The following is a 17560-nucleotide window of genomic DNA, read 5'->3' as shown; positions in this document are numbered from 1 at the left end:
TGTCTAGAAAGTTTATCAAATATTGTTAACGCGTATAAATCGAAACACTTTACAATTCACTTGCAGAAGTGAAACAACATAAATATATCATTGTCGTCAATCTAATAGAAAAATTTAACATGGTCAAAATTGAAATTCCGTTATCTATCTTTCTTCGTTTGATTACGAAAATGCGTTGAGTCCAATTATTAAACAAAAGCCGAGATTGATATCAATAATATTATCAAATTGATAAAATTTTTTAAAGACAAATTTAATAATATCGCTCAGTTAACATAACTGATTTAAATGTATAAAAAACGGAAGGCGATTTCAGCTTATATTGTGAACGATAGAGATAGTGAAAGGTGCGAAATATATAATATAATATATAATATAATTAATATAATTTAGGTAAAGAAAAACATCGTTATTAGCCTATTTGTTCTTGATGAAGCCGATAAAAGACTGCGGATAATATTTGTGAAGGATATCATCAGTAGATAGATCATTGTATGCCGTATAACTTTTATCTGAAACACGTTTTTGTAAAACTTATATATTTCAAGAAATGTTACAGAGTGCTACTGAGTGCCTCGGAGTTAAACGTTATAACTTGGAAAGTAGTTAAGAAAAAATAACTTTATTTTATATATACTGTTTTGAACAGTTTTTGAGATTCTGTAATAAAAAATAAGGCACTCCAGTGAAAAAAATTGTCTTGCATCTAGCAAAGAATGCAACAATACCGTACGATAATGCGATAAGAACCAACTTTTCAGTCTACAACACCTTTTTAATATAGAACTAGCACGCAGCACGCAGCGCGCACGTTAGCCGAAGACTGGGATTCATTATCGATTCTTATATTTGAAACCGTCTTAAGTATCATCTTAAATATCATCATTTTTATCGGCAGTGTCGCAAAATGGATGTGATTTTAGTTCACATTCCGGCCAAAATGGATGTGAGTCGTTAGTGCGTCGGAAATTCGAGCATTATAGAAAAAAATGCCTGTATATCCACTCTCAGGTTTCTCTGTAATGAGAGTACCTTCTCATTATATGCATGTATCATACCTAATCAGAGCAGGTATGATGACGTCAAAGATGATGTCAAAATGGTTCCAAAATGTTTACTACTAATCACTTTTGTTCAATCACGATTCATTTTTACATCATTTTGAGATTATTGAGATTTGTTGTCTTCTACTTGGGATAGTGGTTTCGGCATGATTACTCCCGTCACGGAATAAAGGCGCGCAGAAATGCGAAAGATAATGTCGCTCGTAAAGATAGTGTCGCTCGTAAAAAAGGGCGAGACCTGTGTCCCGGACGGAAGCCGCCCTATCGATTGGTATTTTAGAACAGGATGAAAATCGAAGTAGATACTTCGAGGAGAGACAGAAAAAGTGACTCACAAAAATGTCCCAGCAAGTTTTTACGGTGCATGACGTTGTTACGAGGACTACGCTATCGGAATCGGCGCTATTCTTGAGAAGAGTCTCGTCTCATCCAGATTTCGCAATTTAAAACTCTTACAACATACGAATTCTTTATGGATGCAAGGGAGATCCTGCTTGACTTCGATCTTCGGCAGTAGTACATTGGGATAATGTTTTCTCCTCCATTCCGTGCTGTTCGACGATCGTAAGAAGCTATAATACTGGATGCGGTACTATTGGAACGCGATTCCTACTTTACAGTTTTATCACTATGGAGATTACAATGCGTGAAGTTTGATACTTTGAATGCGACAATAATAAGAGGACGAATATTCGTATATTGAGAGAAAAACACATTGTTTAAAATATTCAAGCACTGCAAAAATATACAAGTTTTTATAAATACAAACAGCTTATTTAGTAACCAATGTTTAGCCCTGTAATTAAAAAAAATAATTTTAATATATAAATTGCTGCAAATTTAGAATATATTCCAAAATTTTAATATATTTGATACATTTTACGTAGATTACAAAATTGAGACTGTAATTTATTCTAATTACAAAAAGAGGTACATAATTACGTAACTGTGCTTTTAATACAATTAAAAATTACAATTTAAATCAAAATAATTTATAATAAAAAATAAAAGAATATATAATTTAATTTAAATATATCGCGATATTTTACGATGTATCTGATTACACTGCAACGTAGTCGCACATAAAATATCGGAAAGTTTCGTCACGTAGAACGTTACGTGGAGACGTAGCAACTATACAACTCATCAGAGCGCATTGAGTACGACGCGGGGTGCAGAGAGCGGAAGTGTTTCCTCTGTTTAAAAGTCCTGATGGTTAAGCATCACGTTTTGGACATTCAGAGAATTACATCCGCGTACTAGATTTGATATATATATATAAATTACACGACAGATGTATCGTGAAAAAATAGCGTATAAAATGGTAATATATCTAACAAAAAGATTTATGAAAAGCTTGCAGAGACTTATAGAAAGACGATGAATCAGCACATTCGCGATTTTTAGTAAATACACACATAGATATTTACCTAGGTATTAATATGCGATAAACAACTTGAAGCAACCATAAATATTCAATGATTAATAGAATATCTCCTTATTAAACTATTATTTTCAACGCTATTTACAAGCCGCTTGTAATATGATATCGTGCATTTTTAATATTTATCGATTTTGTTTTGAATTTTCTGTGCGCAAGTAGTTTCTTTAATTTTTCAACCTGTTTTTCATCGCTTTGTCAGGCCAACCAAACTACTAGTGAATGGGTTTTTCATAGGATTTTTGGGTTCTATCTAAAAGATCCAAGAAATTCTGGTACTCTGTTTTAATATTTAGGAATGCAATTGTATTGTATGATCCGAAACGTTTCCTATTTCTTTTTACACGTACATGTACCGAATATTTATATGTATCAAATTTTAGCAAAATCGGCAAATGCATTTTGTTGCGCATAAAAAATCATGACTTTTTTATTTGTGCATAAAAAAGTCCTTTTTTTTCAAATAATTCAAGATTAGTATTTATGGGAGAAAATAATGTAATATTCAAAAAAGTATTATTATGAGATTTACATATACTATAATTATTTAGTAATCTACAAATTATTACTTTTGATTTATAAAAACTAGGAAAAAGATGGAGAAGAAGGTGTGATATTATTTTATAACTCTTGTAGAAATTATGTTTACTTGTAATATCTCTATCATTAAATAAGGAATTCTAATGATTACTTATAAAATAATTTATTTAACAGCCTAAGCGCTATTATTCAATATATGGTACTAATATAAAACGGTCGATATTTGCTATTCGGTGTTTTTTCAAGCATTTCAAAATTTTTTCAAGATATATTTTAAAATTAAATTACACATTCTTCCTTATTCTTTTTGCAATTAGATATATGTATATAAAACAACAGAATAATGGCCTTAATCTTTAAAATTACAGATTCGAAATTATTTAATTCAATAAAAAATATTTGCTTTTATTGTTAATAAATAATTAATATTGTTTGAATATTATCAGCTTTACTTTATTTCATAAGGTGGTTGACTCAACCCTTTGTTCTCATTTCAATCCTTGACGTACATTATACGTACGTCTAGACTACTTTGTTTTGAAATTTTATGAGCGTTACAAATACCTTCTTCAGATGCCTCGGATAGTGTCAACTATAAAACATTTTTTAATAAATCGAATCTTTCTATTTACAACTCATTGTGTTTGTTCTTGAAACGATGTTCTTGTACAATATAAATTTTACTATTCCGGATCAGTTGAATTTACGAAGTCATATGTAGTGTTTTTCATACAGTCTATTTCTCCAACTAAGGCACTAAAAAACCGGCTGACACACAAATTTACTGCAGCTTTACTTTTAAATAGAAATAAGCGATCAATTTTTTTTATGTTTTTTTTGTTATAAATCGTCAAAACGCAACATCATTCCATCCATTGAAGATGGCTTAACACTGTGGCATTTTTTTTCTAGTGAATATAATTTCGTGAAACTTGTTATCCGAGGGTTTTTGGGGTCGCTGAATATGAATCCGGTGTGAAAGGGTTAAAGTTAATCCAAAATGTCTGTAAAATGGGTGTGTAAATCTCACTCAGCACAAGATGATAATTAAAGGTTGCTTGTCACTTGAACCAATCAATTTATGTGCGCCTCGTTAATCGTGCTGACTTTTAATTACTTTTTTCTCTCATTTTATTATTTAATTCGTGGAATTTTTTATGATAAGTTCTATTTAACTTCTGAATAACCGCTGAATTTTTAGATCAGTTTAGCTACCCATACTCAGAAAAGATTTAGTCCAATTTTGTCAAGGTAAATCCATCTAAAATTGAAACCGGAACGTTCTGTGACATCCTATATGCACGCCGCGTACAAAGGGTGGCGCATCGAAGGGCAGCGTTGCTTCATGAATACAGTTGTAGTCACGCGCGCGTTCTTGTAGAAGTTATGCTTGCTGGAATACATGCACCGACGATAGCTATCCCGGATCCATCTCCGGCATAAATCACCGGTAACGTTTCGCACAAAAACGCGGAAGAACCGTGTACAGTCGTTTTCGCTGCCTTTGCATCCGATTTTCAATGACTCAGCTCTATCCTCCTTTATATAGTGGTGTTGTTTCCAACCATGATAACGTGTTGAAAGTGATCTAATTGTAAGTCTTTCTGTCGTCGTTAAACGTTACAACGACTCTTACCTTATGTATAATTGTATGGCGTAATTATTCTCGTCGCTGACTTGTAAATACGTAATGATATATTTGATTTGACGTAATGATATCTTGTCTATCTTATAACCAATTTACTCAATGTGAACAAATAAACAAAATTTATTCATTCGCAATTAACTCTTCAATAAATCTTGCTTTTTTTTAAATATGACGCAATTTTGTGATTTTTTTTACGTAAATGTTTAACTCTGACACTATTCGCAAATTGTTGAACTCGTACATTACATTTTTTAACAAAAACCATTAATATCAAATATAGCGTATTTGCAATGGTTATTAAATGATTATAATGTATAGAAATAGAAATTGGTATCACCTTCACGGAGTATGAAATTAATATAGTTAAATAAAATTATTGGAATTTCTTAATACTTGAGTAATATAAAACAAGTAAAAAGTTTTATAAATAAATATAAATTTTTTCAAGTAAATTATCACAATGTATGACACGGTAGTATATTTAAGAAAACGATGTACCGTAAGGAAGTTAGTTTGCTCAAATCTTGCTAAACAGTACTTCTTTTTATCGAACTTTAGAAGCAAAAAGATTTATTAATTTTTAGAAGAAGTTGATGTTCCATAAAATCATCGTTAAAAGATGATGACCTCTTTACGGCATTAATACGGTACTTCGATAAAGTACTTCGATAATGTAACTGTTCAAATTGTTACCATTACAGACAAAATGTAACTCATGACCGTTACCGTTACAAATTATGAAATGTAATGCCATTACTTATTTGTTACCAAAAAAAAAAATTATAATGATAATGACGTTACAAGTAATAACCCTAATTTTATGGGAGCAACAGTGGTCACCATAAACATCGTTTAAAAAAAGTGATTTAAGAAAATTTGAATAGCGATACAATTTTCTCAACAAAAGTTACACCAAATTACAATTATATAAATAGTTACAATTTTTTACTCTAATAATGCAACTGTTATATAACGAGGATGTTAGCAAAACTGTAGAGAAACTAGGACAATATCATTGATGTTACTTTAATATGGATTAGGATAAATAACAGTAATCTACAAAAATCGATCGTAGAATGCAAAGCTCACAAAAGCACTATTGCGTGGATGACTTCACATTGTCGACTTTTTTCTTCGTTTTATTCTTTTTTCTTCATTTTTTGACTATTCCAGCAAATGTCTCTGGTATAGTTTTATTTTTTTTGCTTTTCAATCCGCTTCACTTTTAACTAACTCCTATCACAAGTCCGCTTTCATACAAAAAGAGAAAAATTATAGGACATGGAAAAATATAGCGACGCACTACTCAATGGTAATATAAGTTTTTGGAAAATATTGTAAAAATTTTCAATTTTTCCTTATCTCGTTAATCTTTATTATGATTGCACGAACCCGCTAAATATGTTTTGTACGCATTCTCTTTTTAAATATTTTAATATTAATGGAAAATAATTAATTTTTATATTACGATATAGACATTGTTATGAAAAGAATGAATTGGAGATAATATTGCGATTAAGTCAATGAAACGATTTCCATATACGTATATACATACATTCATACGAAAGAGTAAAACAATTGCGGAAGGCATGATCTTCATTTTAATATATATCGAGGATTAATGTGCAATCAATATTAAGAAGGTTAAAGTTTAATACATGTTATACTAGTGAATTTTATGGTTTTTGCAGCATGAAATTTCCTTGGAAAGTAATAAAAAATTTAAAGTTACCTAGACTAAATTTCGAACAAAATCAATACAATTGCGGAGAGAACTGGAAATTTACTTTGAAAAAATTAGTGTATAATTGGTCGGGATACAACAAATACGGGCTTTACACACACGATCTTATAGATTATGACGACCCTGTCATACATGAAGCATTACGTCGACTACCAAAGGATGTACTGGACGCCAGGAATTTCAGGTAATATAAATTTAATGTGTTTTCTAATAATAAAAGAAATCAAAATTTTCTTTTAGTAGCCGTAAATAACTCCATAAAACAGAGAAGATGTAAAATAACATAATTACGAACATATATTTATACATGTTATAAATACAAAAGAAAAATTACGAAAGTTCTTTAATTTTTTTTATAATTTTGTACAATTACACTGCGATTAATATGTTACCTCTTCAAACAGACAAAATTTAATTGTAAAGATAAACATTTAATATCTGTAGCTTTCTTAATTTGAAAACAAAAATAATTATATAAGCTGAAATCGAGTAGATGTTAATGCTAATATTATTTATTTATAATTTTAATCTTCAGAAACAAACAAGAACTGAAATGTTACTTTATGAAGATTAAAATTACAAATAAATAATATTAGCATTAATATTAGCATCTGCTCGATTTCAGTTTATATAATTATTTTTTGTTTTCAAATTTAGAAAGCTACAGATATTAGGAATCATTTTCAGTGTTATTTCAAAAGCCTTCACAATTTGAAAGTTATAAGTTTGTATACTTACATAAATTTTAACTAATTACGTGCAATAATAAATTGCCTATGTTATAACAACTTATAACTACATATGAGTAACGTCCTACGCTCTTTTTCCATGATACTTCTTGTACATTTTCTGCAGACTTTATTTATACTTGTCTCTCTTAATTGTTCCAATTTTTTAAATGTTGAAAAAAAGCGGCCAAATTCGAAATTACAATTAGATGATTTTTTTAAAACAATTTATTTTCCTTTAATATTACATTAGAACGTTTCGATTATACTTAGTCTTAATCAACTAGCGGAAACAATTGACAATTATTTTAAATGCATATTAATTCATTAATTTATATCGTCAATTTAGGTCTGGATTTAGTAAGAGCCCATATCAACACGAAATAACGAAAAACTACATCATTGAATTGTTTCTTATAATTTGACCGTATTTTTTTACATTTTGCATTGAAAAAATAACGAACAATACAACGTATTCAATACATTCCGATTTTTTTAAAGTTTGTATGTGTATCTGTTTCCATCTTTGGTATTGTCGCTATTTATTATAGCCGTTCTCTCAAAACTTATGTATTCCCAATATTGCCTCATTTATAGTATAACGGTAAGATTATGTTGACCTTTTGGTTTTATTACTTTTATTTTATGAAAGTAACAAAATATCTCGGAAATTGTACTTTGACAATAACATATAGACAGCTGTCTGTAATAAATAGCGTAAAAACTCTGCGTAAAAAACAACAACAAAGATGGGAACAGAGATCCACAACATAAAAAAATTGGAACAACTGTCAAGAGACAAGTAACAATAAAGTCTGCAGAAATCGTGTAGAAGCATCACGGAAAAAGATTACAGGACGTTACTCATGTGTAATATAGTCAGTTTATTATTGCATGTAATTTGTTGATGTAAATGTGTGAACTTGTAACATTCAAATTGTTAACGATCTCGAAACGACATTGAAGAGGCCCCGATACAATAGTTAAAATATTTATTTATAAATGTTAAAATGATAAATAACACTAGTTAATATAAACATCTACCTCGGCTTCGGTGCTCGTTCAATTATTTTTGTTTTTAAGTGTAAAGTTTTTATCAGTTTTTAATTAATATTCCCGTCTTTTTCACATGACTGATATAAAGTTTCGCTAATCATGGTGGTTTGTAATTACACAAAGTTTCTTTAACATTTATAATGGATATGTAAGTATATGCCGGAGAATGGCGTACGCAGTGGTCGGATGCAGCAGGCGGTGCTTTAAAGAATTATTAAGACGCCTCTTTCATTAAGTGCTAAATGCGCCTAACGAGGTCTTTTAATTTGAGACTAGGTTAGACGACGATAGCATTCTAAGAGCAACTGACGATATAGGAGTCATTATACTTTCAGCACTCATTATGGTTTCGAATGTTTTCACTATCTGCAAATTAATGAGAAAAATTCCTATATTCCCTTTTTCGTTAAGCCTATGGCATATTCTGCCTCTACGCAGCTGATTTTTCCGTTATGTTACTCAGGCGCTTCTCGAGTGAAGGCATGTAACAGTTTCGCATGCTTTGCAGGATCATACGCGCTGCGCAGCTGAGTTTCCTGAAGAGATATCTACCCAGGGAGAAATGGGTCACGTACGAGCAGGATATAGAGTATCGATACCTCAGTCCGTATATGGAAGAGATCCAAGCTGAACAAGCTGAGATAAACGAATTTGAATGCCACAATTATGGAGATAGTGACTGACTGGTTGGTGAAGTAAAATAAAGGGAAAATTTTTGTGATCCTTTCGATTTATAGTATATATATATATATATATATATATATTAGTGAATTAAGCCATTACTAGCATTAGAATGCTGTTATAAAAGTTCTGTACATCCTCCGTGAAGCAGAGATTTCTGAACAATTATTAATTAAAACAATTTAATAATAAGAGAATATAGATCGCTATTATGTGTAAATATTCAATTAATTAAATACAACTAATTAAAAATGAGAAAATTTTTGTTCTGATATTTTTTGTATGAATTTATTTTTTCAAATTTATTAAACTAACGCGCCGAATAAATTTTCGATCTTGTAACACAGTTTAAGTTGAATAAGTAATATCACGATCTGAAATTGATAATTAATTTGATAACGATGATGCTAATAAGCATCCAATACTCTTTTATCCTCAAATACTGTAAAGAATTCGTTACGAAAAATCAGGGATAATCAAACCTAGAACCTGGAAAAAATATGTAACGTAATATTCTTTATTAAGTTTTAAAGAAGCAAGGATCCGTTGAAAAATCGATATTTAAATAGTGCAATACTTTTACATATATATGTAAGTTTTCAAAATAGTATCAAAAATAGTATTAAAATAAAATATTTTATTAAATAATTTATGTTTGAGAAGATACTAACGTACAACAAATTAAAATGTTATTTTACTGTGTTATGTCTTTCACTCATTGTAGTTTCATTATTTGCAAATTTGACTTCAATTATCACTTCAGGTTCAAAGGTAGGATGTAGTTAGAAGCCAAACGTTGCTGCTTCAACCTGCAAGTGTAGTTGTTAGAAGTGCAACTTCAGGATTCATGAACTAAACAGACGTGAAAGGTCAATCGGTTGACTGATTCTCAAACATTGAGCGCAACAGTTACCTGTTATGTAATAGTTTGTTTACGTTGCGGTATATACGGTTTTCAGAAAAACGAACAATGTCAGCGTGAATATCAATGTGATATACAATCGAACAATTTATTATACAAATACACTAAGACGTTTAGAGTAATTACACATTTTAAAAAATAAAAATTTACATATGTTGACCTATATAATATAAATTTTAATTTTCTCACTGTTAAATAAACCAAATTTTTCAATTCATTATCTTTATATATATTTTTCAATCATTTTTTGTGATATTAGTATCTAAATAGTAATAATGTTTAATGTGCAACTCTCAGTTACTTGTATTATACAATTTATAACAAATAAATACGTACCATTTTGTCAGCTGATTCAAATGTTGCAATCATAAATTTGTAATTAGAATTAACTATTAACACAATAATTTAAAAAAAATATAACAGAATATTTTTAATAAAAAAAGGTATAACATTGAAGGTTCTTTATCCACATTTAATCGATGTCGAAAACATATCTGAATGCAATATACAATTTATTACCTGACAAATTTATAGCGCATCACATTTTGTTCCTCTATCTATTTGCATGCGCATGTTACATCGAGAAACGTATAATCCGCGGATTTGTTTACGCGAAATTTACGACGAATGGAAAGGAAAACGTGACTTCGCTTTGCATAGCATAATAAATCGACGTGTATCGTTATGTGTGCTTGTTGTAGCTACTGATTTCCGCACTTTTGGACATTCTGTTTTTGCAAGTTGGAAAATTGCTGTTTCACACAAAACAGTAAACTGTGTATTTCAATTTTTTAATATTAACATTTTATAATAAATTTATTTTTTATATGGTTACTCAATTATTATATTACACTTAATTATATTGTATAACATTTATTTATTATATTAATATTTTAGTATATTATTATTTTATTTTTACATTTTATTTACGACTTACATATATTTACATAAACATTTTAATGATATTTTTTACTATTTAATATGAAATACTACAAATATTATTTTCTTTATGGTCAAATATTCATACGTCTTTAGAGTCTGTGATTTTTACTCATTTACATCTCTGATATAATTTTTTGTTAATAATTCTTTAAGAGCTTTGCTCAGAATTTAAATAAGTCTACCTTACTTGTTCAATCTGTCTTTCACAGGAAATATCTTTTCGAAGCGTGTCGATCTTTTCGCAGAGAACTTTTCTTATTTCTGGCCGAGAGAAGTTTCGCAATTTTCCATAATTTTTTCCCTTCGAAAAGAGGGGGATGAAAACACCCTGATATCCGAGTTCATTTAATGTTCGATCGAGTGTTGGCGAATTACTGTTCCAACGCGGTTGCGGGCGTCATGACGCTGCGTTTAGGGTTTCCCGTGAGGAAAGAGTTAATCGCAGTAACGCACGACTGGCGTCGACTTTACGAGTTAAAGAGAGTCGTAAAAAGTTCGTCGCCGTGGTTCCTGCACTCTTATCCTGAGTTAGCCAATACTTGGTAGTTCGCGTTCTGAATTCTTTATGATTTCCGTGAGCCCCACTCGCGGAAATGCCCCACGAATGAGAACGCGAAAACGCGTTTACGTTTGTTGCCGAAAGTATAGTATTCTTGGTGCGCCTTTTCTCGCGAATGGCCTTGCATAAATTGAAAAGGCACATCGGTGTGCGTATCATCACGATTTTTTTACTTCGTGCTCTTCAAATTATAAGAAATTAAAAGAATAAAATAGATTTGTCGCTATCTGATTTTTGCCATTTATTTATATTTGTTATTTGTTTGTAATTTTAAAATTCAATAGTGTATATCTATCATTTTGTATACGGTTATTAAATTGTATCATTAGTTACTATCATAATATTCATTATTTTTTAAGGTTTCATATAATAGTAAAACGGTGAATACTAATTGAATGTAATTGGCAATACGTAATAAACAATAAAAAATTGACAGTTGAATTGTTAATAGCAGATTAAGCTAGAAATAAATTTTGAAATAATCTTCAAATTAGTCCATGGATTATCGTTTTAAGTTTGTGAAATAAAGTACCATTCTCTCCGCACGCTATTTTTTTTCTCTTCTTTTCTCTTTTTCTATGCAAGGTTATGCGAATATGAGTAATTGTCTGGAGTACCTAGAGAGAGAGAGAGAATTCGCTTATTCAGCCAGAAATAACGCGGAACGATGTTAATTCTCTGGTCCTTGGACACTTAACACGCGCCACGCTTTCAACGACCGGAACTTCACTAAGGCGTCTCCGAGAGCGCAGCGCTCATTCGATAACTCGATAGCTCTAACGACGACGCTTCGGATAATCGCGCTGACAACCTTCGCTTCAATTGCATTCGCTTCATTTGATTTGCCTCTTTGTCTGACTCGCGTCAAGCGCGAGGCGTGTCAAATTAAAGCGGCTATCGATTCTCTCAAAATTTCGGCTAAGTAACTTCAGTCTCTTGGATTTAGAGACGTATCAAAAGGAAAAAGGAAGATTTAGTGGACGTTTGAAGACCATCATAAAATTGCAATATTTGTCTGTAATCTCTAAAATAAAATAAGAACAAATTATTGAGGGGAATAAATAATATTAATATAATATTGTATACGGGGTGTGTCAGAACTGATGACATAAATGGGAAGAAGTTTGTTTTACATGAAAAATGTAGAATTTTGTTTCTTTAATATCCAAGACTTTGTTAGGCAAACAAGTTTGCAAGCACTTATGCAGTATTTGTTATAAGCATTATAAATATAAAAAAAAATATTTTGTGAATATATAAGAAAAGAATAAAAAAACTTTATTTAACATTTTCGACTTATTTTTTCAACTAAAGTCATCCATCTCTCGACAGTTCTGGGACTCTCTGAATGTATAAATAATAATTCTTTTTACTGATTTATGTGCTCACTTACTCTCCTACACATACATGTACGTAAAGATATATTTAATATTATTATTTATTATAAATAATTATTTAATATCTAAAAAAAATAATAAAGATTAGGGAAACATAAAATAGAAATATATACTGATTATACATATTTAGGATTGGTATGTATACATATAATCAAATATCGTATTATCCTTATTTTATTGTAGATATATATAGGCTAACAGCTATTTTTTACAAAGGCAAAAAGAAAATTAAAGTTTTTAGATCTAATTATGTCTATGAAATAAAGAGGAAGTAGTGTATTCATATTTCAATTTATTTTATATAACAATTCATCTTTGTAAACTGAAAGAAAAGTTAAAAATTTGCAGTAAACGTTGTTACTTTGCGAATTTACAATAGCTGTATTTATTATTAATTAAACTTTTATTTTAATTGATATTATAATTTGTGTTGTATATATTTTTTGCTTGTATCTTATAAATTAATAAAGTACCTCAGATTATAATCCGCTCTTTGCGTTAAGTTTCCAGTGGAATTTGACAAGTAATATAAAACAATTCAAAATAAATAAGCAAAGCTTATTTACTTAAAACAACGCAGCTGGATAACGTTCAGATCTTCTCTCTTCAACGTGGATAAAATTAAAATGCTCCCCCAGTAGCGCAATTCCCTAAGCAGTCATCTCCATTGTGTGGTAGAAAAAAAAACTGTACTTATTCCTTCTCACGTCAGATAGAAACTCTAATCAAATGTTTTGAAATTTTAACTTTCATGAAATGTATATTTTATCAGAGATAAAACACATTGCTTTATAAATGTATAAACTATTATTTTTGGAAAGTTGATCATATTACATAAAAGTAATAAAAAGACGACAAAAAATTTTATATTCATTACGATATTATTATGTCAAATTGTTAGTACAATCACTAACAAAAGTGTTCGTAGAAAGCAGAGAATCAAAGAATAATCTGTGTAAAACATGTGCCAATATTGATAAATGATAAATAAATTTGTTTCTAAAAAATGCTTTAGACACATTACGTGTTCTATTGTATAATCATAATTTGATGATACCTCTCTACAGTTTTGCATCTGTGTCCAGAGAGGTAGTTTCTTGAAAGTTTGATGACAGGTCCGAACTTCATGAACAAGCTTAAAACGGACGACTATTACCTTATGCTGAAACAAAGCTTCTCATAATGGCAGCAACTCGATAATGTTACTCTAAAGATGAGATGAAAAATTTATCATGTACAGAGTACCTCATTTAACGTGCATTGTACTTTTTTTAATTTTGAGCATCATATATCTTTGTTATTGAATTATTAAATTTTATAGCAAATCAAGTAAAGCAAGTGTTACCTAGTTAAAGAATTAGTTAAAGATCATATAATTTTGATAATAAAATTTTGCTGCATTGAAATTTTATTTAAATTATTATTTTGCATAAATTGGAGATTGTAAAAATTATTATTCACTAAGAAGTTGTGCCTGCTTTACATTTTCTTCAGCCAAAATTTTATTTATTAATGGCACAAAAGGACCAGAATAAAAGTAGTCGGTTTCTATAGTTCTTCTCAGATGCTGAATACAAATTTGCTGTGCAAATTACTGCATACCACAATTTTGAGAAATTTGCAAAAAGACATTTTTACGTATAAAGCTTTTCATAACTACGTAACGTGTTGGAAAAATTTAATTTTGGCATCAGCGTATTGAATTCACCATTTTAAATTTGTTAATTTTGACATTGGATTGGTATTCAGGAACCTTTAAATTTAAATAAACATAATTAAAAATTAGTTGGTAAATTGTTAATGACCTAATTTACAGCTTATTTGCAATTTAACCATGAATATTTCTTATTTAACCATGAATATTTATCTGCTATAGTCGACACCAAAAATTTCTTTTGAGAACTGTAGGTTCTATCAATATACTTAATTCTGATTGCAATCAAACTTGTCCAATACGTTACATATCATAATTATAATAAACACGTAAAATACGTAAAAATATTTTACAAAAAAACTATAATTTGCTAATTTCTTAAAATGTAATGTGTTGTAACAATTTGGACAGTGGATTCGTATTCAGCGCTGAAATAATTTGTTTCGTTTTAGTGTTTGAAAAAGTCATTTTTTATACCACAGTATCATTGACACTTTCCCTTATTATTATTCTAATTATGAATTTATGCAAAACTTTTTTGTGCAAAAACTTTTTTTAACACACTTGGAAACAAGAAAAAAGACTTGAACTTATCTAAAGAATTTATTATTAAAAAATAAAACAATGCTAATAGGATAAATAATTATGCGCTATAATTTTGTAATTTTGTAACACAAAACTTTGTTTTTTCACACATATCTCGTTATTATGTACATATCACAATTGCTTCTTCTGATAGTCGTACTTTTTCATATTCTAATTACTCTCTTGGTGAGTCTATGTCGACAGAGATGAATAGCGCACTCCGTGAGAATATGCGACAGCCATTTTATTGCAAAGCGTATACAAGTTGCGGAGTTCTGCAACTAAGCTCGCTCAGAGAAGCCGGTGCTCGCGAATTACTTTTAGTATCCACATGATAAAATGCACTATTTCTCGATGGTCCTGGTGTCCGTTAGTGACGACAAAGTTTCACAGACAGCAGAGCATTTAATTTGAATAAATAGAACTAAGAGGATAAAAGCTCGAAGGCACGACGGCAAGAGGAGCAAATGAACTGAATGAGCTTCAACGAGGAGAATTGTCATCATCAGTGACAAAATTGCCGTTTTAATTATTCGCCGGTAAAAATCACTATTATTTCGCTCACGGTTCCGCAATGATGTGGAATCTAATTATTGGTATTAACATTTAGCCGGTGGGGCTAAATATTGCAAAGCAATGCTATTGTCGTTTGATACCGCAACCATTACCCGCAGTCATCGCACGCTTTCATTTCTCGTCAATGCGGAAATGAAATTCGCATTTCGATCGTATAAATAGCGCATTACGAAATTGTCCATTCGTTTACGTTTTTGCTGCTTTGTGCAAATCATTAAAATTATCACGATGCGGTGAGTGATTTATCCGAGACCTAACAAACTTATAGATCAAAAATTATGTAGTCAAATAATTCATAGGCGATACATCATTATACAACATCATTAAATTAATGATGTTGTATAATGTGAACCGTGAAATAATTTTAGTATTTTAATTAACAGTTAGATTGTTATGTTCCATTACTAGTGTTAATATTGTTTATAAAATTAATTTCTGAATTTATTTCTAAATTTCTTATTCAAATATAATATTTTTCATAATTTGTCGAGATATATTGTCACTTTTATAAAATGCATTAATCACTTTTTTGTCTATCTTTATTTAAAGTTTGGATAAAAATATTTACATTTTCATCGTTGTGATAAAATATATACAATCATAAAAATACAGAAAAATATATATTATAAGTTTCCTAAAGTAACATTCTTATATTTCTTGGAAACTAAACCTTGCGCTATAAAAAAAATCTGCTTAGATAATTAAAGAAATAAAAACTCGTATTTTTCATACATGGTTCATTTAAAGTTTGTTTCTATGTAAAATCAGTTAAAACAAAGTTCTTTAAATACAAGAATAAAATTTAATATTTTTTGCAAATTGCATGGTTTAAGAATAATAGTGAATATATCATTGATAATATTTGATTATTTTATTTGTTTATAGCATCTTACAATTATTTTTTTTATTTTTGTATATTTTTATTTTCTTATTTTTTTCATCGTGGTAAATAAGTTATGTGTTTCATTTATAATAGATGGTTAGTTTTTAAATAAACTGTTTATCTTTATTTCTTAATTTTTAAAATACTTTTATTTTTAAAGTGGTTAATTGTAATTTTTTAAGATAATTAAAATTATTATTAAATATATAGAAATATATTTAATTACATATTGTTGATTTATTTTTGTTTCATGATTTATTTCTCTACGTCTGAATTCTGTTATTATAGTCAATTTTAGAGCCAAATTTCTCAAACACTTATTTTTTATTATTTTTTAAAAATATTAATTATTGCAAAATAATAAACAGTATTATAAAATTACTATTTGACAAAAAACTTTCTAATAGCTTGAATTTATGATTTCAAAGCTTTATTTTTAGTTTTTTGGTAAACAATATATAATTTGTAAAAACAAAGTGTTAATGAAATTGATGACCTTCATTTATTAAAAAAAAATTATACTATAGCAATAAAAGACAGTGAAACTCTTTGAATCATAATATCCTTAAATCAAGAGGCGCGATCGCGTCTCGCGTCAAGTACACGCGAAGGGAGGCAGACCGACCCTCATTTATGCGAGATCAAGATTATCAAATCTCAGTAACGGTTAAACCGATCAAGTTCTGAGTAGTCTCAATCGATAGCTTGGGATCGAATTGTATAATAAAAGTGTTTTTATTTTTTTCTCACCGTGCCCTACGTTATTTCAAATCAATATATTCTTTTTATAATTGGTACATTAATATATTTTTTTTTATAATTGGCGCAATTAAAAAATTTCATACATTTTTTTGAAAAATACATTTAGGTTGGATTAGATTAAATTTAAGATATTTATTTTTAAGTAAGTACAACTTAGGTTGAAATAGGAAGATTTTTCAATGATAATACAGAGATAGTACTTAGGTTCTGTATAAAAATTAAAGTACCACATAGGTTATAACAGGAAAATTATTCAATAAAGATACAAAGATAGTACCACTTGGATTTTGTAGAAAGAATAAAGATTTAAGAGGTGCATACACACACTTGGCGCTTTTTTTTACCCTTTTTTTTTGAAAATTTTGTGCTGATTTGTGC

At 29.4% G+C, this 17560-nt stretch overlaps 1 protein-coding gene across 1 annotated transcript; it reads left to right on the top strand.

Annotated features, from left to right (window-relative positions):
- Window positions 1–6322: 6322 nt before the first annotated feature.
- LOC105192818 (cytochrome b-c1 complex subunit 7) lies at window positions 6323–8939 on the top strand. Its single transcript, XM_011157075.2, has 2 exons — window positions 6323–6621; window positions 8730–8939. Exons 1-2 carry the CDS (start codon window positions 6386–6388, stop codon window positions 8902–8904), a joined length of 411 nt encoding a protein of 136 aa, XP_011155377.1. The 5' UTR covers window positions 6323–6385; the 3' UTR covers window positions 8905–8939.
- The last annotated feature ends 8621 nt before the right edge of the window (window positions 8940–17560 follow it).

This window comes from Solenopsis invicta, chromosome 12, assembly GCF_016802725.1.
Source record: "Solenopsis invicta isolate M01_SB chromosome 12, UNIL_Sinv_3.0, whole genome shotgun sequence".
Classification (NCBI taxonomy): domain Eukaryota; kingdom Metazoa; phylum Arthropoda; class Insecta; order Hymenoptera; family Formicidae; genus Solenopsis; species Solenopsis invicta.
Note: the sequence above shows the minus strand (reverse complement) of the source record. Positions and strands in the feature narration are given on the sequence as shown.

Coding starts and splice junctions, on each gene's coding strand:
- LOC105192818 (XM_011157075.2), top strand. CDS start 6,386: ATGAAATTTCCTTGGAAAGTAATAAAAAATTTAAAGTTACCTAGACTA. Junction 6,622..8,729: donor CTGGACGCCAGGAATTTCAG/GTAATATAAATT, acceptor CATGCTTTGCAG/GATCATACGCGCTGCGCAGC.